The sequence below is a fragment of the Hakea prostrata genome, chromosome 3, assembly GCF_041222555.1.
Source record: "Hakea prostrata isolate BN-2017 chromosome 3, UWA_Hpros_2, whole genome shotgun sequence".
NCBI classification, from domain to species: Eukaryota; Viridiplantae; Streptophyta; class Magnoliopsida; order Proteales; family Proteaceae; genus Hakea; species Hakea prostrata.
Window position 1 is genome coordinate 38,848,393 of NC_142602.1, and position 26,899 is coordinate 38,875,291.

A 26,899-nucleotide genomic window follows, 5' to 3' on the forward strand; every position below is an offset into this window, starting at 1 on the left:
TGACTCTTTGTCTAACTCTTACCGTGCTTTTATATATCCTCTCTATCATCTATGTAAGTTCTTAAAAGTTGGAAGGAAGCCTATGCCGATAAGAGATGTAAGGCAGCTATAGTAAAGGAAATGCCAACAATGAAGAAAAATGATACTTAGGAGCTGGTTACACTTCCTCCAGGAAAAAAACCCGTGGGCTACAAATGGGTGTTTGTGGTTAAATAAAATATGGATGGATCAGTCAACAGGTTGAAGGCTAAACTAGTTGCAATGGGGTTTACCCATACCTATAGGATTGATTATCAGGAGACTTTTGCCCCTATTGCGAAACTAAACACTGTCAAAGTTCTGTTGTTTGTAGCTGTGAACAAAGACTGGAACTTGCATCACTACATGAGAGTTAGAGGAAAAAGTTTATATGGAGATCCCACATGATTTCTCCTATAACAATACTACAGGGAAAGTTTATCGGTTAAAGAGGTCAATTTATGGGTTAAAACAGTCTCTTAAATGCTGGTTTAGACACCTCTTGAAGGCAATGATTTCTATTCGGTACAAGCAAAGCAATGCTAGTCATATACTATTTGTCAAGAAGTCAGGTACTAATCACACTTCTCATTGTTTATATGATGATATTGTCATCACAAGGGATGATGGTGAAAAAATTCAAAGGTTGAAGGACTTTTTTGGCAAAGAGTTTGAGATTAAAGATCTAGGGAAGTTACAGTACTTCTTAGGGATTGAGGTGGCTCGATCAAAGAAGGGTGTATTCCTATCCCAAAGAAAGTATGTCCTAGATTTATTATCAGAAGTGGGAATGTTGGGGGGTAAAGCAGTTGATATATCCCTAGAAGCTGGAGCTAAATTTAAGGAAAAAGAGAGAGAACCAATGGACAAAGGAATATACCAAAGGCTGGTAGGGAAGCTTATTTACTTGTCCCACACTAGGCCAGACATCACTTATACCGTGAGGATAGTGAGCCAATTCATGCATGATCTATATTTAGCTTATATGAAGGCTGTTACCAGAATACTGCAGTATTTGTAGGGAACTCCTGGAAAAGAAATACTTTTGTCACCCACTAATAATCTAAGAGTAGAAGCATACACTAATACAGACTGGGCTAGATCCACTGACAGGAAGTCAATTTCAGGTTATTGTACCTTTGTTGGAGGTAATCTAGTTACTTGGAGAAGTAAGAAAAAGAATGTGGTAGCTTTACCTAGTACCGAAGCTGAATATAAAGCTATGATGCTATACTGTGAACAAAACAGCTATTAGTATTGTCAATAATCCTGTGCAACATGATCGAACTAGGCACATTGAAATTGAAAGGTTTTTTGTCAAAGGAAAGCTAGAACAAGGGCTCATCTGCATGCCTTTTGTGAGGTCTGGAGACCAAGTGGCAGATATTTTCACTAAGGGTTTAAAGGAAGGAGATTTCCTTCCTATTGTAGGCAAGTTGGGCATGACTAATATCTATGCTCAACTTGAGGGGGAGTGTTGGTTGAGTTCTACTAAGAGTTCAACTCTATTAGATTTTTTGTTCATATAAATTTTTATTTCTCGTTACTCAAGTAAGGGTATTTATGTAATAGTGTTCTTTCCACTTTATTATAAATAGAGGGCTTGAGACCACAGTGATCAATTCAAACCATTCTACCAAAATTGAGTTTTCTTAACAATGGGGCAGGTTTGGGGGGGGGGGGGGGAGTGGTCCAAACTTGTGTGAGACCTGGGTGAGACTGGGGCAGAGGAGACCAAGAGATACCGGAAATCAAGACAGAAAGTGGGGAGGACTCTAAGATACGAAAATCATAGACTATGCGAGGACCAAGATAGTTGTAGAGGATTTTTAGAGGATGCTAGAAGTCAAGCCAGAAGAAGACAGAAGAGCCATGACTATGTATGAAGGGATGTCACGTAAACTCTTATTCTTCCACAGTTTGCACGTGTTGTATTTGATAGTTGACTACTAATAAATGGTGTATGTACATGCTTTAGTTATGTGTTGTGTGTATTTTAATTTAGGTTTAGTGTTCTACTTCATCATCAATTGAAATTGCTATCATTTACGTCAAGTTACACTTCAAGCATGTCTAGATATGTGCAAAATACATTCAGTTCATCTGCACACATCCAACCATGAGTGTGAATCCAAAAGGCCATTGTGGATTGTTTTTTAGTCAAACTAACCATAGATATATGTTTATAGGCCTTAGATAGGCTATCTAAGAAGAAAAATAGACCCAAAAAATGGATAAAGCCCACCGATACTCTAATCCTAGCAGATCTTGTACCAGGTTTTGGCAAGATTTTGGCCAAAACCTTGGTATCTTGATAGTCGCAACCCCATTAATACCCTGAGAGAAAACAAGTTTCAAACCTTGATCAGGATATATCTCCACATCAACACTGAAATGTGATGTCACACCAGCAGCAGGATACATAAACACAGACACAAAGAGAGAGAGAGAGAATCCAATTCCAAAGAACAAGTGAATGACCCAAATTGGGGAAATCTTTAAAAATAGCAAATAAAAGAGAAAGCCCTTAAGGTGAAGAATCAAAAGGATCTTACAAAAAAAAAATGGGTTGGACAACTTGACTGCTAGACTGTTAATTGTTATAAATCTCTTCAATTTGTTATTCATGTTTTCAAACTTTCTAATTCAAGTTTCAGGTTGTTTATCTCCCAATACTTCTCAACTGTATAATTAGCACTTGATAAGCATCACAGGACATCCATGTAATGGGAATTTCAGCCTTATCCATGGTTCAAGAACTCATTTTTGGAGCCCAACTCGGTTAGCAGAAAAACTAAGTTGGACTGAGATCTTCAGAGAGTTGGTATACAATGTTTGGTTGAATCAAAGATACATTTTGGTGGAAAACATAAATTTTCACTAAGATACCAAGATCTCATTGGGATACCCATCTTTTCCTGGAATCCCTGAAGAAGAAAAAAAAAGATATTGCCAATCTCAGCAAGCTTTCAATCTGTGGCCTTATCTAGTGGGTTAATATAGAGTTACCACGTACCAAGTTACCAGTCATTCCTGATTGTTCAAAGCAATCCTGATCTGCCATAGGAGAGTTGAAGTGTTATTCTCTTGCAGCCTAGCCTTCTAAATCACTCCCATAGTTTAAAACTTTAAATATCACATTGATAGATGATGAAATCCTGAATGACTATATTCAAATTGACGAAATCCTAAGGCATCTACTTTTCCTTGAACAAAGTTTCTGATTGAAACACATGTTCATAGATAAAATTATATAAAAAAAAGTTACATGCTTACTTTTGGATGATACTCTGATACAATCATCATTGGTATATTTTGAGTAACAGCACCAACAAACTGCACGACATTAGGATGCCTGACCTTTTCCAGCATCGTTAGCTCCTCCTTGAAAGCATTTCTACAACAAAAAAGGAGAAAATATAGGAAAAGAGCCGAAAGGAAGATAAATTAGAAACTTTAGTACTTACAGATAGCCAGACTCGTAAATGAAACACCATATGAAAAATTTGAGAACTCAGTGACAAATAACATACAAGCAGGTATTTTACCCTTTTGGTGAAACAACTAAGAAGCACTTACCGTAACCAGTAACATGATATAACTCCATGATTAGTCGGTAAAGCATTTTCAAATTCCTTCTACAAGAAAATTATGATCTACTCGCAAGTTTGCATATAAAAGCAGATTATATGCACGAACTAGGAGCCGTACAACAGAACATGGTCCATTGGAGCATCCTTTCAAATTGCAGAATGCAAACTCCAAATCCTTATATAATTCATGGAGTGTCATTTTAAATTGCAGAATGCAAAGTCCAAATTCTTATGTTATCCTTAATATAATATGGAGCTAGCATATTTTCCAACTGCCAAAGAAACTAAATTTTTAGTGAATCACAAAGAAACAGCAAGAAGCACCATAGGTGATCAGATTTTTTATAGATACCATCCAGAGATAATTTCATTAATAAAGAATAATGATATATCATTCACTCTCATTGGATTTGCAAACCTGTGGCCTTCACAGAACATTACAGCATAAAAATGGTAATTCTTTCTTCTTTTGATAAGCCAAGAAAAAATAAAAAAAATAGAAGAAACCCAGAACTCTGGCAAATATCTCACAAACCAAAAGTACTAAGAGACATGAGGATGAACAAGGTGAAAAATCAACAAAGAAGCCAAGAGTAAGGGAAACAGTGGCTGGCCATTGCCTCAGTGCCTTGACTACTAGTCTACTATGTTGGTCCAATTAACAGATTCAATGCAATTGCATTGCATGCTCTAACAAGAGAAGTGGGATACAAAGATGATGTAAATTAAGGTAGCCTAAGGTAATGGTTACCCAGATTCATAAAACAATCTCTTAGTAGTTGGGCTAAAGCTTAAACAACAATGATAATGGAAACAATTCAACATGCACGGATAAAACTGAGGGGGCCTGACCATCATCATGAATATAGGTCATTACATGCATTTGGCTAGACACCATTTGTAACTTTACATACTGCCAAAGCTGTTATAGGGTACAAAATATTTAATTAAGAAGCAAAATATGGAGCATATATATGTAAAGAAAGGGCACCAGTGGAAAGTTACATAGTATCTGGGTCTGAATAACAGTCCTTGTCAAGTATCTTTACAGCTACCTTTGTCCCGTTCCATTTGGCAACTTGATATGTTCCCTATCAAGATCAACGCCATTATGACTATAAAGCAGAGGATTATTAATGGAGCAAAAACATAAATACATGTTCAATTTTTAAAGGAGAAAGATGATTTCGTATATCTTCTGCCTCTACAGTTCTAATCAAATGCTCACGATGATGGCAAGAAGATCTATTAAAAGAATGCTCAATGCATGCTGATATACAATAGCTGCCACATGCCAACATCCCAAAGATCAAAAGAGGAAAAAATAAAAGAATACAAGCTTCACACACCCAAATGCAACCAAAAGAAACAAAACATCAAAAAGAAGTTGAATTTATTCCTCAGAAAGTTTAGTCCAGGCCAAAGAAAAGAAAAAAAGCATATTCTTTTACTAGATTTTTTTCTTCCAAGGCTCAAACATTGTTAGAATTTGAAGAAATTACTGTTCAGACAGTATTATTTCATTCAAATGCCCCAATAGGATATTTATAGTTACAATCTAAGTAAATCCCACTCTAAGTAGGAAAAGAAATATAAAAAACAAGTAGAAAAACTAATCTTAGACTTATTAGGAAACTTTTTAACACCAAATAGGAAACCGATATATAAAGTATAAGATAGTAAAATATAACTAAAATAGGGGATTTAAAGGTGAATCCTATTCCAATTAGAAACCTTAGTCATACTTTCAACACTCCCCCTCAAGTTGAGGCATGGGTATCACACATGCTCAACTCAGTCAAAATAAGATGAAACATCTATCCAGGTAAATATCTGCAACTTAATCTTCCTACTTCACTAATTAATGACAGCTTTCCAATTTTCCTTTGATAAAATGTCAGTCAATTTTCACTTGCTTCATCTTCATCTCTGCCGCAACTTTAGGTCTCCAAGGAAGAATGTCCAATGAAAAATGAAAAATCTTCAAATATCAAGAAGATCAATTTCTGCGCAAATCTAAGGGAAAATATATTTATTTGGGGCAACAACTCCTAGGGTACAGCAGAAAAAATGAAATTTTAGATCTGCAGCAATGGTAGATCTCTAAATGAAAATTTTGCCGAAATAAGAGATAATTTCCAAAGGTAATAAAGATCAGGTTCTACACAGGTTAAGCGCCAAATCTACAACAAGTTTAGATCTCCAAAGTGGAAGATTGTCAAGGTAAGGGCAAATCTCCAAGAGTAACAAAAATCAGAATCTACACACCAGTAAAAAATAAAACTTCAGATCTGCAGCAATATTAGGTTTCCAAAGGAAAATTTTGCCAAGATAAGGGCAAATCTCCAAGTGGTAATAGAGATCAAATTCTGTGTAAATCTCAAGAAAGGCACTCAAACAAGAAGAAAACAGATTGAATCTAACCCAAACGAAACAGAAGCGCAATAGAACAAATCTAGGAAAAAAGAATTAAACTAAAAGGTTAATGGAAACCCTAGTTCATCTTCTTCACTAAACTAGGGTCTAGTTCTTCAAACTAGAAACTTAAATGACTCTCAAAACAGCGATCTCAAGAAAGTTCTGATACCATGTTGAAATTTGAAGAAATTATTGCTCAGACGGTATTATTTCATTCATAGGCCCCAATGGGGTATTTATAGTTACAATCTGAGTAAGTCCCACTCTGAGTAGGAAAAGAAATACAAAAAACAAGTAGATAAACTAATCTTAGACTCATTAGGAAACTAATCTATTCCTAATCTAACACCAAATAGGAAACTAATATAGAAAATACAAGATAGTAAAATATAACGAAAATAGGGGATTTAAAGGGGAATCTTATTCCAATTAGGAAACCTCAGTTATAATTTCAACAAATATAAATGAAATACACAAACACATGCCCAACCAAAAGAAGAAAAAATAAAGGAAAAGTGAATTAGGAAACAAAGTTGTCAAATCAAGTGGCTCCACCCAACAGGCCAAAATTGCCGGTATTGGTATGGACCTTAGATTTATTACACTATGCGTATATTAGCCTTGGGAAGGAAATCCTTATTTAAAGGTAGAAAGTTAAATAAAGATTGACTCTTGATATTGACTTAGAAGTTCAAATTGAAGCTTTCTCTTAAGTTCTTGAAGATCTCCTTCAGATTAAAATTCAATATTAAGATTTGATCTTTATTTAAGCTTCTACATTCAAAAAAGTTTTCCTCCCCAGCCAAAATCGGGTTTCTGATCCTTTTTAGCTACAATTCCCAAACTTTCTTCAGGCCAGGATAACTGGTTAGGAGGTAATGCTATTAAAATTTAGATCTTATTGAGTTTGAGGATTAGCATCCTAGTAGTGGGGTTTCTAAAAAGTTACAAATGGAAGTGTGTCCTAGGTGTGTTATCCAAAATCACAAGAAACTTTTAAGAATAGTGTGAAATTTTGTTTTATATCGCCAGTTTGCCCTTCGGCTAAACTGGCGAAGCACTGAAATCTTGCCAAAATTTTGGCAAAATCGTACCTGATTTTGGTGGGTTTTTGGTGTTTTTTAGGGCTTGATTTCCATGCTAGCCTAATTTGAGGCTGTTAGGAAAGGGCAATTTAGGAAAGGACTGATCCATCAAGAGTGCAATTAGCTAACTCTCGATAGGAAAAAGCGGTAGTAATTAAGAGTTTTATACTAATTGAAATTGGTTGATGCTTTCCTATATAGAATAGACTTGTAAATCAGCCTATATATAGTGCAGTTATTTTGAGGAGTGCTTACAAGTTAATTTAGAGCCTCCACAACTAAGTAGTGGCTTCCATCTCCTCTCCCTCATCCTCCACTTTATTCTTTCTCAAACTAACATGGTATCAGAGCTGAGAAGAAGCAAGTCAGCGATCTGTTTAGGGCTGAGAATGTCTGTCGAATCTGCCGTCGCTGGTGCTGGCTATCGTTGAAGTTTTCACCTATGAGAAAGACCTGCGATCGAGTAGCAGCAAAGCCAGCGAAGAAGAAACCCAGAAGAAAGATGATTCGGATGAGTAAGAATTTCTGATGATATATACGTGCGGTGTTACCTGTTGGAGTTATTTTTGGTAGATCGAGCATTCTTGAAATACATTCTGTTCGGGGTGTGTTTTTCTTTCTCGAAGTCTCGATCGTCTTATCTTCTAGTTATGACTCGGTTTCTGGTTTGGTTTTAAGTTTGGTTTTAAGGTGGTTTTAAGTTTTCTGGTTTGGTTTGGTTTTAAGTTGGTTCAAGTGGTCCAAGTTGGTTTATTTATATGAGATTAATCTGATTCTGGGACTAATCTGGGAATAATTCTGATTCTGGTTTTTTGATTCTGGTTTCTGATTCTAGTTTCTGATTTCTGATTCTGATTTCTAGGATTTGATTTTAATTTTGTTTGGATATGGGAGAAACTTCAAGTAAAAATACTATGACTGAAATTATTTCTTTATCCTCTCATCGGTTAACTGTGAAGAAATTGGAGGGTGTATCAAATTTCCACCAATGGAGGGCTATAATTAAAATTGTTCTTACTGGACGGGGACAGATAGATCATTTGACTAAGACTACCTAAAGATGATGACACTTAGGCAATTGTTGATGCACGAATACTTGGGCAGATGTTTAATTCCTTGGCCGATAATATTATAGATTTGGTTACTCACTTACAAACTGTGAAGGAACTGTGGGAGTATTTGAATGTGTTGTATTCTGGTCAGAATAATCTGGCTAGAATCTATGAATTGTCCCAGGAATTTTATCGAGTAGATAGAAAAGGTAGAGATATTACCCAATATTTGCAAATTTTAAAAGAACTAAATTCTATTCTACCTATCTCCTCTGATGTCAAAACTATGCAAAATCAAAGAGAACAATTAGTTGTTATGGGTTTCTTGGGAGGTCTTGGAAAGGAGTTTGAGGCAGTTAGAGCACAAATTCTTGGTAGTGATCATGTACCCACGTTAGCTGACACATTTTCAAGAGTTCTTCGTGTTGCAAAGGAGAGTACCAATAACACTACAAAAAATTCAGCTTTGGCAACAATTTCTCGAGGCACTTCTGGAGGACAGGCCCTTGGTGGACAAAATATAGGACGAACTCGAGGAAATAATACTGGAAAATATCCAGGTTCACACAACTCTACTGACACTCCAGGACAAGTTAAGACTTGTCATCATTGTGGTCGTCCAAGACATATTCAACGATACTGTTGAAAGCTTCATGGGAAGCCCCCACACATGGCAAATGCAATTATCACTTCTGAATCAGCGTCTACAACTACTAAAGTTCATCCTAAGGGTAAGACTGTAAAGATGACTGAGGAAGATTGTATTCGTTTCACTCAGTTTCAAGCCACTCAACCACAATCAGCCACTGCCACCCTTGTTCAGATAGGTAATGCTACTGGTTGCCTTCAACCACATCTCGCCCATGGATCATTAATTCAAGAGCTTCTAATCATATGACCGGGGCTACAGGTATATTTTCCTCTTTTGTTCCATCATCCTCTTTGGTTACACTTGTTGATGGCTCTCATATCAATGTTAAAGAAGTGGGTACAGTTCAACTCACTCTATCCATTACCCTACCCTCAGTTCTTTACGTACCTAATTTGTCATTCAACCTATTATCTGTTCATAAATTTACTTCCACTAATAACTGTTTGGTGAAATTCTTTCCTGGATATTGTTTATTTCAGGATCTTACGACGAAGAAGATGCTTGGTAGAGGCCGTATGTCTGGGGGGTTGTATCTATTCGAGGAGATATCCTCTACTGCTTGTTCTAGTATTTCCATCCCCATCAAATACATTGTCGGTTGGGGCATCCCTCTCTAGAAAACCTAAAATTGGTAGATAAAAGTTTTCATTCTCTTTCAAAGTTGGATTGTGAGTCTTGTCAATTTGGAAAACTTCATCGTGTGGGTTTTCCTCCTCGTATAAATACCAGATCAAACCACCCTTTCTCTCTAGTTCATTTTGATGTGTGGGGACCCTGTCCTGTTAGTTCTACTTCAGGTTACAAATACTTTGTTACATTTGTGGATGATTTTTCAAGAATCACATGGCTTTATTTAATGAAAAATCGTTCAGAATTATTTGACATATTTTGCAATTTTGCTATTGAAATTTGTACTCAATTTGGTGTTCCTATTCGTACTTTTCGTAGTGATAATGCCAAAGAATATTTCTCTGACCCTTTTTGTAAATTTATGGCTTCTAATGGGATTCTTCACCAATCCTCCTGTGTCGATAGACTCGATACTCCTCAACAAAATGGGGTTGCAGAAAGAAAAAATAGACACTTATTGGAGGTCACCCGTTCTCTTTTATTTGAGATGAAGGTTCCTAAATTCTTTTGGGCTGATGCAGTTTCAACTGCTTGTTATCTTATTAACAGGATGCCTTCATCTGTCCTAAAAGGTGGCATTCCTCATTCTCTTTTATTTCCTTCATCTCCCTTACTTACCTTGCCTCCCCGCGTATTTGGTTGTGTATGTTATATTCGTAATCATCGCCCAGGGATCTCTAAACTTGATCCTCGTGCACTAAAGTGTATGTTTGTGGGGTACTCTCACACTCAAAAGGGATATCGTTGCTATTCTTCCGACTTATAAAGATATTTTGTTACTGCAGATGTGTCATTTTTTGAGTCCACTCCTTTTTCTACTAAATCTCATAGTTTAACTGACCTAAATGATGATCTATGTATTCTTCAAAGTGTGTTTCCACAGGGTACAGTTCCTTCACCTCCACCTCCACCTCTACCAGACATCACCAAAGTGTACACACGCCGTCCGAAACCACCGGCTCCCCCCTCTGCACCTACGGTCTCTACCTCTATGCCGACTTCATCTGCTGATCCTGCGGACGTCCCTGCCAAATCTAACCTTGATATTCCCATTGCTCTTTGAAAAGGTACTCGTTCATGTGTTCAGTATCCCATCTCTAACTTTATTTCATATTCTACTTTATCGCCTGGGTTCTCTACTGCTTTATCTACTATAGAGACTTATCCTATTCCTAAGAATGTTCTTGAAGCCTTGTCTAATCCTGGGTGGGCCAGTGCAATGAACAAAGCATTACAAGCCTTAGAAGACAATTAGACTTGGGATTTTATGCCTTTACCCTTGGGAAAGACAGCTATTGGTTGTAGGTGGATATTCATTGTGAAAGTTAATCCTGATGGTTCTTTAGCTCGCCTGAAAGCTCGTCTCGTTGCCAAGGGCTATGCTCAAGTTTATGGCGTAGATTATGTTGATACTTTTTTGCCTGTTGCCAAGCTTACTTCCATCCGTATTTTAATCTCTCTTGCTGCTACATACAAGTGGCCCTTGTTTCAGTTGGATGTGAAGAATGCCTTTCTTCATGGAGATCTCCATGAGGAAGTGTATATGGAGCAACCACCTAGGTTTGTTGCTCAAGGGGAGAAGAATAAGGTTTGTCACCTCCGCAAATCATTATATGGTTTCAAGCAGTCACCTCGAGCATGGTTTGAACGATTCACTACTGTTGTAACAGAATTTGGGATGACTCATTGTGAAAGTGATCACTCTGTATTCTTTAAAAACTCTGATGCAGGCAAGATCTTTCTTGTAGTTTATGTTGATGATATTGTCATTACAGGAGATGACACTTCAGGAATTGATAGGTTAAAGACCTATTTACAAGAGAAATTTCAGACCAAAGACTTGGGCAAATTAAAGTATTTTCTAGGAGTTAAAGTTGCCCAATCAACAAAGGGCATCTTCTTATCTCAACGGAAGTATGTATTGGATTTGCTTTCTGAAACAGGAATGTTGGGATCAAAACCCATAGACACTCCCATGGAATGTAACTTAAAGTTAATGCCAGAAGATGGAACCATTCTTGATGATCCAAAGAAGTACAGAAGGCTTGTTGGGAAGCTGAATTATCTGACTATGACTAGACCTGACATTGCCTTTTTTGTCAGTGTTGTGAGTCAATTTTTGTCTGCCCCACGAACATCACACTGGGATGTAGTTATACGAATTCTAATGTATCTTAAGAAAGCACCAGGATACGGGCTTCTTTACACTAATCATGGACATAGAAATGTTGAAGGATTCTCTGATGTTGATTGGGCTGTATCACCTATTGATAGAAGATCGACTACAGGGCTCTGCACATTAGTTGGAGGAAATTTTGTATCATGGAAGAGTAAGAAACAAACTGTGGTAGCAAGATCAAGCGCAGAATCTGAGTATCGTGCTATGGCACAGGTAACATGCGAGATGTTATGGATAAAACAATTACTCCAGGAATTAGGAATTATTGATGACACACCAATGAAGTTATGGTGTGATAATCAAGCTGCAATTCATATAGCATCAAATCCAGTCTTTCATGAGCGTACCAAACATATTGAAGTAGATTGCCACTTTGTTCGTGAGAAGTTACTACAAAGAATAATATCCCCCAAGCATGTGAGGACTGGAGAACAACTCGCAGATTTGTTCACCAAAGCTCTAGGGAAAACAAGGGTTACCTATATTTGTAACAAGCTGGGCATGAGTAATATATATGCTCCAGCTTGAGGGGGAGTGTTAGGAAAGGGCAATTTAGGAAAGGACTGATCCATCAAGAGTTAGTGCCTTGTGCTAACTCTCAATAGGAAAAAGCGGTAGTAATTAAGAGTTTTATACCAATTGAAATTGGTTGATGCTTTCCTATATAGAATAGACTTGTAAATCAGCCTATATATAGTAAAGTTATTTTGAGGAGTGATTACAAGTTAATTTAGAGCCTCCACAACTAAGTCGTGGCTTCCATCTTCTCCTCTCCCTCATCCTTCACTTTATTCTTTCTCAAACTAACAGAGGCCAATAAACAAAATGGAAGTGTTTTTTTTTAATGAATAAATAAATATATTAAACAAAAGGAAACAAGAGAACAAGGTCTTAAGCAGAAGACCGAAAAGTGGAACTAAGACCCCAGGAGACAACAATAAGACTGTTCCTTAAGGTATCATCAATAGGGGGGATAGGGCATGGCTAACAGTCTGAGGGATACATCAAAATAGATGGCATTCCAAATCCTGTCTATAGAGTGGGATTTGAAAGTCCATCTCCGAAGATTGCCCTCCCACCAAAGGTGATGGATCAAGGCACAATACACTAGCTTACCAATCTGATCGCAAATGGAAGAACCTGAAAAGTTTCTTAAAATCCAAGACCAATTTTGAAAAAACCCATATGATCGCCTCAAAGGGGCCAAATGGAAGCAAGGACTTTTCCCTAGATAGATCTGGAGAAGGGGCAAGAAAAGAAAAGATGCTCAAGGTTTTCCAAGCCATTCCAACAAAAGATGCAGTTGGGGTTAGCGGGGATGTGGCGGTCAATGAGGAAGGATTGGGTGGGAAGGGCATGGTTAAGGGCTCTCCAGAGGATAAGGGAATGACAGGGGATGAAGCCTTTGAACCAAACCAATGGGGGCCAAGGGGGCTTAAGGTTGTGGGCTCTGAGAAGGTTCCAAGCTGATGAAGTGGAGAAGATTTTGGAGGCGGAGGGGAGCCAAATGGTGAGGTCTCTAGTGGAGCTATAAACAGGGGGGAGAGATTCCCAAACCTGTGTGAGAATGGGGAGAGGGGTTTGAGTCCAAGACCTATTTGAGATGAAATTTGACAAGATGGTGGATTTGGGGATTCGGTGCCATAAACAGTGCGAGGACCAAAGTGGTTATAGAGAATGCCCAATGGATGCCAGGGGTCAAGCCAGAAGGAAGTAAAGCCAGTGGAGATGGAGGTAGAAATAGCTGAGATGGCGTGGGGGCGCAGCAAAAGGATTTTCCTCCAGACCCAAGAAGGGTTGGAGGGCATGGGAATCGTCCGAGGGAGTCCGGACTGGAGATGGAAAGAGTAAACCCACCTTACCCAGATAGAATCATGCTTTGCGGCAATTTTCCAAATGAGTTTAAGAGGGCAAGCTAGGTTAACATCAGTGATCCGGCGGATTCCAAGGCCTCCTTCATAGGTAGGGCGGCAGATGGAGGACCAACTGACCAGATGGATGAAGCACGAGGCTTCCTGCCCCTTCCAAAGGAAAGCTCGGAATAGGGACTCCATAGCATGGATGGTAGATTTGGGAATAGAGAATTCCACACCAATAAAGGTAGGTGGACTGAAGCACAGAGCGGATGAGGACCACTCTCCCAGCAAAGGATAGAAGCTTACCCTCCTAGAGTTGCAGCTTCTTACAAATATTATCAAGCATGGGGAGGCAGTGGTGACGGGTGAGTCTACCCGCAATGAGCGGGAGACCAAGATAGGTCACAGAAAGGATCCGGGTTTGAAGCTCAAGAGGAGGAGAGAGGCTCGGAGATGGTCAAGAATGCCAGAGAGGAATAAGGTGGCCTTGTCAAGATTGACCCGAAGACCAAAGAGGGACTCAAACTGCGAGAGGGCTGAGAGGATGGAGGATATGGAGAGATGACCTGCTTTAGAGAAGATCATAAGATCGTTAGCAAAAGCAAGATGGGAGAACACAATGGAAGTAATTATTCCCTCCCTTCTCCTAACACCTTACCCCTATTTATATCCCCTAATCAACCCTAATTCTCTCTCAATGTAGCATAATACCGTGATCCTAGGGCTCTATCACTACCGGCCCCTTGAAAATCACCTTGTCCTCAAGGTGATGGAAAATTAGAAGCTTGGTCTTTACATGTTTGCCACGCAACCATGCTAGTTCAACATTCACACAACACACCTCCTTGCAATCCAACAGATGCAATAACAATAACCACATAACTCCAAGCAACCCAAATGAAGAAAAACCTTGGAAACTTCAGCTGAATTAAAGGGTACACCAGGAATAGCCATTGGAACTAAATTCAGCTGAACAGCAAGAACATATGGACCCATATAAAGCACAACTCCTGCTGCCCTGAGTTTCGTGTCAATATATATGAGTTAAGGACCTGCAACGGATTAGCAGCACTAGTTGCCATACCGTCATTTGCAGCCCTTTCCCTACAAGATTGAGGACGATGCACTTAATTTCTGCAATTGTACATTGGAAACGACCAAAGTAGGTCATTCTACATAGTCCCCTGTGTGCTGGTCCAGCAGGTTGGCAGGGGAACCGAAAATGGAGTCCTTGGCGAAATAGAAGGCGCTAACACACTCCTCAGGGTCCCCGTCAATCCTAGAAAGCAGCCTCGCTGCCGCATGAGCCACCGTAACCTTCCTCTTGGCCGCGAGCATCTGTTGGCGGTGCTGGTTTGCTGAACCAGTTGCAGGGTTGAAAGAAGAAGAAGGTTGTACAAAGTATTTCCTAAAATACCCATGTTTATGATGTTTGGCAAATGGGTCATTTGGTTTTCGGACCCTTATTTGATTGGGCAGTAAAGCAACTGTTGGGCTAGGCCTAAAAATATAACACCTGATGGGCTGCTGCCTAGTGTCTTGACCCTTGGGTCCATAAAATAGGTGAGTGGGCCACTGTTCTTTTGAATTAATTTGGCTCCTTGAGGCCCACACTTCGGATTTTGAATCTTAGGCACGTTGCTCAGTTCGGCCCAGCTTAATAGGCCCTAGTGCTTTTATTTATTTTTATTTTTTTACCTTTGGTCCACAGCCCCTAGATTTGGGCCTTTGGGTTGTCAAATCTATTTGGGTTCTCAAGGCCCATTCCATGGGATAATTACCCATAAATAAATAGCCCAAAAGGCCCATGGATCTAATAGACTTGGACACCCTTGGACCCGATCCACCGGTTCAACCAGGTCCTCCCCTTGGACCGTCTCTTCCCAAAAGAGACTCACGATTGAAACCCTTGGCATCTCTCCAAATGTTGCCGTCGATGGTGATCCTCCCTCTCTCTCTTGAGTTGCATTTAATCCCAAAAAAAATCCTCAAATCTTGCCTTTAATTCAAATCGAGTAAATGAATCTTGAAGATCTTCCTCCATTGGAAACTGAATTAGGATCTTACCCTGAGATCGCACCCATGTCGCCAAAGGCCTACGCCATTTTCTGATCTGCAACGAATCTGCCACTTCTACGGTTGCTTCCGCCCACATCCATGGGGGTTTCGCCGGAGCTCGAATCACCCAGCTCATTACCCCTCTAAATTGACGACACCTCTTCTCTTGCCCAAGAGCAGAGTCTTGATATCGAACTGAGTTTTGAGTACCCAAAGCCCCTTCTCCAGCAGAAACAGCATAGGGATCGAATTCAAACTCAAGGAAATTGTTTTGAACGGTTGACTCTCCCTTCTGCTTACTTCCCCCTGTTTGACGAGGAACATTCTTAGCCACCGCCGAATGTCTTCTTATGCTGCTAAGCTTCATCTCTTTGCAATTCTCAGTGTAACCTTTTGATTCACCATCGTGTCCCTTAGCATCAACTCCTATATGATGGGTGTTCGCAACCGAGCTTGAATCCGGTGTCTTCCCTTCACCAAAATCTTGTTGCAGAGCTGCTTTAAAGTGTGTCCAATCGAACACTGACCAATTCTTTTGGTAAACCCACTCTAAAGCTTCTCCATCCAAATGCTGGAGAGCCACACTCAGTTGTTGCTCGTACCCGATCTGATTTGCCCAACAGAAGAACAGTACCTTTATCAACCATTTCTATGCACTTCCATCACCGGAAAACAATGACAATGTCATCTCACCTCCCTGGGATCGACATTGCTCTAATACCAGTTGATAAAGACCTGCAAATCACTCTGGAATTTAATGATAAAACAGTAGAAATTTACAAGGATAAGCTTGTTTTAATGGTGCCAATCACCCCCAACACCTCATGGTGCCCCTCAGCCTACGGCTGCCCTAACTCACTCACATAATAATTCCCTCCCTTCTCCTAACACCTTACCCCTATTTATAACCCCTAATCAACCCTAATTCTCTCTCAATGTAGCATAATACCGTGATCCCAGGGCTCTAACAAAATTCAACAACAAATACAACATGTAGAATTCAATATACAAGTTTGTGTCCGGCTGGACCCTCCCCTGGATCATGAGAAGTACTTTTGATGCTAGATATAAACAAGCCATGACATGGTACGGATAAAGTTATCTATATAATATGTCACTACCCTTCTATAAGCAGCATCATCAACATAAAGTAGATATCCTACCCTAGGGGATGTGTCGTTCGGCCATGGACTATAATCCTGATGTGAACACAAAGAGGAGGCCCACCTGAAAGCAGCAAGGGGGCTTAGTCCACCTGGTCTATGCGCACCCCTCTAGGAGTAAATTTGTCTTTTTTGAGTTTTTTTCCCTCCTTATACTGGTTGTTTGTTTCGGATTAGGATGTGATTGTTTGTTTTAGATTAGGATTCTAATCTGATTTAAGAGTCCCAACTGAAGTGTTCTAAATAGTTGGATAAGTTCTTATCTTGATAGATTATTCTCTAGCCTCCCACAGAATTTTTCAGTTTAGAATGAATAAAGAAATCTGAGAGTTTACAGCCAAGGAGGTTTGGCAGGGACCCTGCAGTTCTCAGTCCAAGTGTATTCTGATTTTGCAAATTCAGTTCTATTTCCAAGCATTCAAGCATCAATTTCAGCAAAGGATCTCAACTTCAGTCTGCAGAATTTCAGATCAGGTGTTTCCAAGTAAGTCCAGCTGTCTTTCCCCCATCACAGACCCTCCCTTTCTTCCCCTGCTCCTGCAGAACCCAGGAAACCTAATCCCTGACCCCTGCAGCCCCTTGAGAGCCCCTTTCCCTCTCTGTTCAAGTCTGGAATTCCTTCCCCAACCCCATGCGGCCCCTCTGGGGTTAACTACCTCCCTCCCCAGCCCCCCGATGCCCCCTAAACTTCCTCCCCTCTCTCTCGATACTCTGTTTCTGGCGGAAAAACAGAAAAGTGCAGAGAAAAAAAGAAAAAAAAGAATGAGAGGAAGAAAGACCCAGAAGAAGAATCAAAAGGAAAAGAAAGAAAAGAGAGAGTTTTGGAGAAGTTCCCAATCCTTCCCTAAAATTCTGAACCAACCCTTCAACTATTTCCTTCTCATCCCATAGGAATTTTGAACCCTTCCCACATATCCCTGGATTGTCAGACCAAAATTTTACCCCCTTTGAAAGTTCCCATGGCTTACCAAAATTACCAAATCCAAACCCAAAACCCTAACCCAAGCCCAAAACACTAGACTTACCCAAAATAAGGAAATTCTGAAATATCATGGAACCCCCCCCCCCTTTCCTTGGCTTACATCAAACCCAGTTGCGGAACTGACAATAACTGGTTGTGCTGGTCTTGATGGATATCCATAGATGGAGTCCGCAAATAATGCACCTGATCCATCCCCATACCCATACGTAGACATGCTACTGGAATCAGTAGATGAACCACCATTTGTGCCACCATCTCCATATTCATAGCTGTAAGCCCCATACAGCACATCCCCTTGGAATTTTCAAAATTTCATTAAAATTTTTGAGATTTTGGCAAAATTTCTGAAATGGGCAAAACTTTGCAGTTTCAAATTTCGACCTCCATTTCGTTTCGATGACCACCAAAATTTGGCGAAATTTCACGAAATCTGGTATTATGCTTTAAGTAGATAAAGAAAGTTAATTCTGGATTTACGAAGTACAGGACAAGTGTTTCTGATGGCCTCATCCCTAGGGAATTTTTCTTAATTGAAGCAGCATGAGAGAAGAAAAGGATTAAATACTTTAGGGGGACTGTTATGAATAAGTCTGGCAGGCAAATCTGATACCTCATTAGGAAGTATTTGGGTGGAAACTTGGTAGGGAGAAAGAATCGATTTTCTTTTCATGGTCTGAGATGTGTCTAGAATCAAAGGACATGATGCAAGACCAGTTATTTGTAAAATGTGAATTCTTTTAATGAGTCTGGCAGCAGTGTGCTCAGTGTTTTGATCTCCAATTACAAAATCCATAACTCTCTTAGACCTGCAAGCTTGGTCAGAGAGGAAGATGAGGATGCTTCACTGTGGGGCCCTTTGGTTTAAGGAAAGCATTCTCAATTTCTCATTCCCTACTTTATTTGGATGAGCAAGTTATTTTGGCAGTGAAGAAAGAGCTCAAAATCCAAGGCTAATGTAAGGTAGGTCTTCCTTTACCAGTTCGTGGCTCATTGATTTTTAAAGGACTTGGTGTGCATCAGTCATCTGTGAGACCAAAACAAAACTTGGAGAGCCTTTGGTCAAAGCCTCATCCATGGCGGATAAAGTTGAATGTAGATGGTAGCTCCTTGGACAATCCAGGCCATGCTGGAAAGGAGTCTCTAGATATAGATCAGCAACAGTGGTGGAAGCCTTCAGATATTAATCAGAAAGTCAGAATAAAGAGAAACTTTGAGGCAGAATTCTTAGCCCTAGTGGTAGGGCTGAAAACAGAACAAGACCACAGAATGGACAAATTGCGGGCTGAATGTAACTCAGAAGCAGGAGTGGTGCTCATCAATAAGAAGTGTGTACCTTATTTCACAAAGCAGCACTCACCTGGAATAATGTCAAATTTTCCATTTATACATTGGAAGATGATTCATTGTTACAGATTATTTGGCAGGATCTGACAAGGCTGAAGTTAACATCTAGGCAATTGACTTGGCAAGCCTCCTGTCTAACAGATCTTCAAAGCGATGCTAAGAGTTGTCCTTGCTATTCTCTTAGATAGATAAGAACAGAAAAATTTGTATTATATGGTCTGTCCTGTTGATGGCATTGTCGTAGATAAGATTGGCAATTTTCTGTTTGCTGTTCCCATCATCATACTGATAGTCTGATGTAGCAGATACTTTTAGCCTCTTGTACATATTTTAACCTTTCTTAGCATTATTTGTTAAGATTAAAAGGATTACCTCCATTGTAAGATTAACCTATCCCAATGAATACCCAATCATATTTATATAGGATCAGGGCAGAATTGCTTCAGTCTCACTTGGACAACTGGACCAAGTAAAACCAGAGCAGCAGGTCTTCTAGAAGGGCCAAAAGAGGGCAAAACCACATGAACAGTGTTACAGCCCTCATTTTGCCTTTGTGTAAAGAATAGTGGAAGAACTTGTGGGGCCCAAGACCAGAACATGTGACGATGACCTTTTGGAGACTGAAGATCTTATTTAGTTACTATTCTGCCATCATTCCTAGTTTCTGAAAGTTAGCTTCCATCTAGTATTCATGCATATGGCTGAATTATAATACCTAACAGTTTCTAATTTGAAATTAGGGAGTTCCTATTTTGTAATTGCTGATGATATTGGCTAAATGACTCAAGAAAACCTAGTTTCTATTTTAGTAGTCAGGAGATTCCAATTTTTGTTGAGCAAAGCCTTTTCTCTACAAATATGAAAGACTATTCTCAGTCACCCACATATTGTGGAATTAATGACTAATGAAGCTATGGTTTGTGATATTCTCTTATCTATTGCTTGAGTGACAAGAAGGGTAAGGGCCTTGCTTTAGAGAGCCAAACTCCAAGGGTTGAAGAACTCCGCTGACAAAGTTGAAACCGCTTTACCTCCCGTACCTTCTGTTCTGTCATTTTACTATATCTTTTCCCAGTTCAAACTTTGTTTGCTGCGATTTGCTGCTTTGGAATTGCATTGACTTGGAACTGTTGTTGTTGTTGATTGAAGAAGGCCTTCAAAGTTCAAACTGAGATCAACTCCATCAAGCTGTTCTTGTATTGAACTATTGCGGTCCTCCTTCGATTGATGTACCTGATCGAATTTCTATGGTGTGATTTGGCCATACACCTTAGACTTCTAATTCTGTCTTAGTTCCGATTTTCTAGTTTGTGGATCTAGTGACGCTAAGTTATTTTCTTATCTTAGCTTTACAGTACATATCCTAATCCATCCGAAAACAATACCAAACACCCACCTCCAAGATTTCTTAATTCCCAGCTAACAACCCAACTATCTCCAGCAGTTACTCCCGAATTCCCAAAACCTAAACAGATCCTTCCAACCATTTTGACATAATTTCTCAATTACCAAAAGAAGAATTCCCAAGACACAACCTCCCATATCACCAAGTAATAAACCAAGCATCAAGAAGCCTTCAGTAAAAAATCCACCCATCCCAGGGAAACACTGACCATAAAGTATATACCCAATTTTGACCCATTTGAACATGAAACGTATTAGACCCTGCGAGAATTGGCTCCTAGTGAATCTCCTGTCAATCTAGGACAACATCACAATCCTAACCTAAATTTCAGCAGTCTTTTCCCTACTAAAATCATATCAGTTCTCAACAATGTTACTGAAGTAATTAGCTCTCTTTCAGTTTTTGGCCTAAACTAAGAGCAAGCTAGACAATATCTACAACTAGCCTCATTTACCTCAAATCTTGAATGCATCAACAACCAATTCATTAAATATGTTAAGATACTGACCAGAATTATTTAAAAGGAAAGAGTTCAAAACTTCCGAACGGAGGTATAAAACTTAGAAATTAAAAAAAGGGGATTGCAACAGTTTAATTGATCAATATATACAATATTTAACAAGAACAAAAAAAGAATTTTCTAAATATGAGCATGTCAATACTCTGAGCTCCATGGATGGATAAGCCATTTTCCTTGGCACTTAAAATGGTTACTAGATGGAGAACAAGAGAAGGGGGAGAGCAAGCAATACGACAGTTATAGTAAACTAATACATACACCTAAGAACACCGTCGAACATAATCAAGGAAACAAGAGCATGCCTTTGAAATACCATCACCCTTGCGAAGCTGAAGCTCTAAGGGATTAAGCTCATACTCTGGAACTTCACCAGGATCCGAGACAGCCATTGGTGTCTTCTTGATTTTCTGAAAATATCAGTAAGAAATTTTTTCCAAAATTAGTGAATTCATTATTTCAGCTAAAACTATCTGTGTTTTCCATCTGACAAGTAGGGAATTCTTGAGTCTGTACAGGAACTTTGGCTCCTCGAGCTTTTAAAATGTTGTAAATATCTATATTTCCATAGAATTTTGCATCAGCAGCAGCCTGCCATAAGAAACAGCAGCTTGTGAAAAGGTTGGAACCCAACCAAAAAATAAATAAAAAGACATAATTTGACTTCAGTGAATTATCCACAGCAGTTTATCTTTCCGATACTGATTATTAGTCGTAATGGTATCTAGACACCTGGTATAGATGCTTTCCAGGGTCAGAAATAGACACCAGAACCTTAGGAATCAAACACCTCACAATTGGTTTGATGGACCTTTGGACCAGTCCAGGTAGCTGGGTCCTTTTCTGGCTCACCCAATGCTACATTGAACGGCACAGTTATAGTTGAGATTTTATTTTGTAATCTTTGCTCTTTAGTACTTTTCTATTTTAAAGTTTAAAGCTGAGATTTAGCTTTCATGTTGTACATGCCCTATACATACTTGGAAAGGGACTTTATAATTCTGGTTATTTGCCGTATAGTCAGACCAAAAGCTAAGCTGTATGAACTGTACTTTTGAGGACTCCTTCCCCATGATTTAATGAAGTTCAACTTTAGTTCTACAAATTTCTGCAAAAAGCAGGGAGATTTGATACATTGGGGGCAGTGAGAGACTGCTGACCAAGGCCAAAGGTGAGAGCCCTTACCCCTCGGTGATATCCCACCCACCTTCTAACTTTTTTTTTGTCCATTGATTTCCTAACTTTCCATTTTATCATTTTGTGATTCACCCAACAGCTTTGAGAGTATGAGAAAGAGTTGCTATCTAAAAGAATGATTTGTCACCACTGCATCAAGTTCTGGTAGGAGAAAGAACTTCATTGCCTGCAGCATCTGCCACTTGGAAGTCCTATTGCTGATTCAAGAAAAAGAAAACGGCAGCTCCCTTCGTCAGTGGCAGCCACTACCTAGAGAGCAGAATATCTTCCCTATGACCTCTCTTGATTTGAGCCTTAATTCACCAGTTGGATTTGACCGTGGACTTGACTTACTAGTTCTAACATCTGAGAACCTGTAATATCTCAGGATCAAACCAGTAGAATTGATTAGAAATTGTGAATCAACTCAAAGAAGCTTACCTTCAAGCTTCAATATGGTTATTAACCCCATACAACGGGTTTTGTTGCCAATTCTGAGATTAGTTTTCTGGTAAAGCCTAATATAGTCCAGCTGGTTAATTGTAGTATCATGTAATCTCTTGTGATTTGGTATCCTCATAAGGTATTGTTAGGCATTGCTCAGGCCTCAAGGCTGTAAGGCCTTAAACACCCTGCTCTTTACCTGCTCATGGAACTAGGATTCAAAGCAATGTGGTTAGCCATGAAAGGTCCTCTAATGAGCTGGATTAAAAGTTGCTTATGTAAGACCTACCTTTACATTATTTTGGTTTCAGAGCCATGGCAGAAAAGAGTTCCAGCACCCCCAAACTGCACTGTAGATTCTAGGCTTCCCAGTGCTGAGATGTTCAGACAGTTTAACTGAAAAAATTACCCACATGGAGCAATGTCTAGAATACTTGACTTCACAAACTCTGGGATAGCAGCAGTTCACAATCAATCATACTCCTCAAACTTGTCACTGACCAGTTCAAATGGTTCTACATAAAGCCCATTAGCAGAGCAATCGTCTTCCAATAAGCAACTTTTTTCCAAATTCACACTTTTCTTTATCCCCCCCACAAAAAACCCCTTTTTATCTTTAAAGGGGTTTTTGGGGCCCCCCCTTTGTTGGTCAGGCTTGTTGTGTCTGTTGTTAGGTGTTGTAAATATCACATCCAGTGACCCAGGTGTGTCTAAGAAGAAGACAAATGGAATCTCTGCTAAGAACTTTTCACCCTAAACATACATATGACCCATGTAGTATCGGAACTCTTATTAGACTAGTTCATCTTCTCCATTGGGAGTTTAAATGGGAACTATCCAAAACCATGTAAAGCAATAGTTACTAAGCAAAATAAAGTTGAAAACCATCGGAGGTCACTAGGTCAGAAGAGACAAGAAGAGGAATCTACCGTACTCCCCCACCGGTCACGAGCATCAATGTTGGCCCTCCGACTTAACAAAAGCTTGACAACCTCTACATGGCCTTCACAAGCAGCAATATGGAGAGCAGTTCTACCATCCAAATCAATGCTATTGACATCGATACCTTCGCTAAGTAATTCATCCACTCCCTTGGCATCTCCTTTGGAAGCCATGAATAGCAAGTGCATCGTTGAATCAAGATTCTCAGGCACCTTGAGCTCCTCAGGAACAGGGCTCCTACGGTTAGGATCAAGTGATGATTGCCTCCCAAAGCTGAAACGAAACGTATTCTGTCTTGGATCTAACGAGGACTGCCGCGTGAAACTTAGTGTCCCACTCATCCTCAGCGATCCTGTCGAGAACTGCCTCGAAATTCCTCGTTTCAACTGAGAAGCGACCTCCATTAGTGTTTTTTTCACCTCAACACCCCTCTCTTATCTCCCAAGATTTACTCAACCACAACACGCCATCGCCATGATCGTCAAAGAAACAAAACTGGTCGTGAATTGATTTGACATTCTAAGAAATAGAAATTCTCTGGGGTGAATAACATTTTCTGAGAATCGATCGAAGGTGAATGACTGTTTTGGAAAGAGAGCTCAATCGAGAGCTCGTGAAAGCCCTCAATTAAGAGTTTCTACGGCAGGTGAGTAAGGTAATGAAGACGACCAGAAAGACCCGGAAGAAATGAAGATCCGAGGAAAATGGTTGAAACAAATCCTACCCAAATATAAAGTAGACTCCTCCGTAAAAGACGTTACTACATGTTTCCACCAGGTATCCCTTCCTTCATCTGTCCACAGCGAGAGGGAATATGGTTATACGTCTAAAACAAATATACAGTTACTAACGAAAAAAACTAAATACACAAGTAAACAAATGCAGGAGTCCGGATCAGCTCCCCGACGGAGCCCAATGGCTTTCTGACCACAAACATCAGTGGGGCCCACGGTAAAAAACACTTTTTGAAAAAATTTAAAAAAATTCACCGGTGGGACCCACTGGTTTTTGTGGTCGGGAGCACATGTGGGCTTCTCCGACGGGGAGAAAATCCGGATTCCAAATGCAGTTACCTCCATTATTATAGCATGTGTTGGAATGACACGTGCATTTGCAAGTTCTCTTCCGCTCCCGTTAGGGAAGAACAATGTGCTCACCCGATATTTTTTACCACACACAATAAGGAGTGGAGGCCACATGGGGTCCGCTCAGATTTTTACTTTAATATTTACAAAAGTGTCTAGAGAGCACATTATTCTCCCTTAACGGAGAGGTGATCTATACTCCGCCTCTGCTTCATGTGCATGTGTCTCTTTGTATTTAATAAAATTTGATATTGTTTAATTGTTTTTTTTTTTTTAAGAAAATTTTCAAGAAAATAATTAGCAAAAAGCACATGTCTTAAAACTAAACTATGCCAAGTTGACAATTGCTTCCTTTTATTTGTGTTAGGATCTTGGTTGGTTACAAGAAATGACAAATATATTATTTTTTGTATTATTATATATCTTATATTATACTATAATAAAATAACAAGCATAAGAAGAAAAGGACGAATTCACGGAGGAAGTAAGATGATGAAGCCTAGGCAATTGTAGAGTCATAAAGAGATTAATGGCAATTTAAGAAATATCTAATCATGATTTAACAGAATTTGCTAAATGAGTGTACTATTGTGCAAATTTAAGAAACATATTAAGAGGTGATTACAATTTTTTTTTTTTGTATTTTTTTTGGTAAAAAGAGGTGATTACAATTGGACATAGTTTTAGAGTGGCTATAATTTTCGCCAATTATCTTAGGCTATCAATTCTCATTCTTTATTATAACTATTTAAAAGAATAAGTATAAGAATTCATTATTGGTCAAGAATGAAAAATGGTTTGGTGACATTTTTCGAGAATAAATTATGACCAATAAAAAATGGTTTGGTGACATTTTTCGAGAATAAATTATGGAATGAAAAATAAGTTTGGTCGATAGGACCAATCAACCCAGCCAATCTACCCGTAGAGTTAGAAGCATACTTGCATATGTTGTTTCATATCATTGCATATATGTTTGCCTGTGAATGAATGTGAAGATGCCTATTGTGTTTGGATTACTTGCTAAGTTCTTTTGAGCTTACCCTTCGGGGGACTTGTTTTAGATGACATTGAAGGATCGAAAGAGAACTCTTACCCCAGCATGGAGGACCTTTCCATATATGGTACAACTCCGGATGTCCTTGAACAAGGTGTTGACCAGCGAGGCAGCCAACACTCAGATTTGGACTGCGTTGATGGTTCCCATTGATGGCAGCCGGCATCGTCTTATTCACCAATGGGATCGTGCGCTAGATGCTGGTCTGAAGCTTCAAGAGCATAACCCAAAAGTGAAGAAGATGAAAACTGAAGAAGAAGAAGAGCCTACTAAAGATGTGGATTAGATTCTCTTGTTTCTTCTAGACTTTTATTTTATTTGTATTAGCTTAGAACTTGTCTTAGTTTCGATCTACCTTCCGCATATGTTGTGGAGTATATTTCCTCTATACTCTACAGTTGTCTTTTGATTTGGTATCATGTTATTCCGCACTTTGATATTCTTTAGTGATCTTTCTGAGATCATTTCTTGACTTTTATTAATAGATTACTTGAATACAATGATTTGTTCTTGCTTTTGATTATGTTATTGTGCTAAATGGATATGATCGTTCCTAAACTTGATCTTCAGGGCTATGGATCACACCGCCGGGTATTCTAGATAGGGTACTGGCTGGCGGGATGTGACAGTGAGAAAGGTCATATGCTATTGTAATGGCCTACTCCTCCATCCTCATAGTCTTAGAGTGAATCCCTATTCACTCTATTCCTTCCATGAACATCATGGTGTGATTTCGATAAAGGTCCAGCATGACCATTATGATTGTATTCTCTTTTGATTTTATTGATTTCTAATCCATGCTAGATCTATTTCTAAGTTATTTTCAGACTTGGTCTATTGTTTTATAAGTCCTAGAGTGAATCCCCATCTATCCGTGAAGTTTGCGGATTGATCCTATTGTGTGATTCGTTAGATTGTTATTCCGTTGACCATGATTGAGGCCTAAACCATGTTAGATAGTCTCCTAATATTATTTCAGAGTTTTCCTATTAACTTTGGAATGTTTGGAACTCAAACGATGAGTTTCTGATCAAATCTAGGTTTTACTATTTGTACACAGTAGGCTTGGTCGCCCCAAGTGACCAGGCCAAGCGACCATAGGGTACAATGACAGCAAGTTGCCCTGTTTTGACCTCGTTTCATCTTCAATCCTTTAGGGTTTGTTCCTAATACTTAATCCTTGTATGATTAGGATTTCTTTGGCAACTTTAAACCTATCCTTTGATCTATTCTTCGGAGATTT

At 39.2% G+C, this 26,899-nt stretch overlaps 1 protein-coding gene across 3 annotated transcripts in view; it reads right to left on the reverse strand.

Moving 5' to 3' along the window:
• The window catches only part of LOC149022202 (integrin-linked protein kinase 1-like), a 95,780-nt gene extending 71,453 nt beyond the window's left edge, over positions 1-24,327 (reverse strand). For all 3 annotated transcript variants that reach the window (XR_016172421.1, XM_089150372.1, XM_089150373.1), the window contains exons 1-5: positions 23,502-24,327; positions 21,469-21,543; positions 21,258-21,362; positions 4,617-4,702; positions 3,295-3,415 (exon numbers count right to left, since the gene is read on the reverse strand). Coding sequence is in view for 2 of the 3 variants with exons in the window: in XM_089150372.1 (XP_089006498.1) it covers positions 3,295-3,415; positions 4,617-4,702; positions 21,258-21,362; positions 21,469-21,543; positions 23,502-23,918 (804 nt within the window). In the remaining variant the exon portion in view is untranslated. The remainder of the gene's footprint in view (positions 1-3,294; positions 3,416-4,616; positions 4,703-21,257; positions 21,363-21,468; positions 21,544-23,501) is intronic.
• Between the last annotated feature and the right edge of the window lie 2,572 nt (positions 24,328-26,899).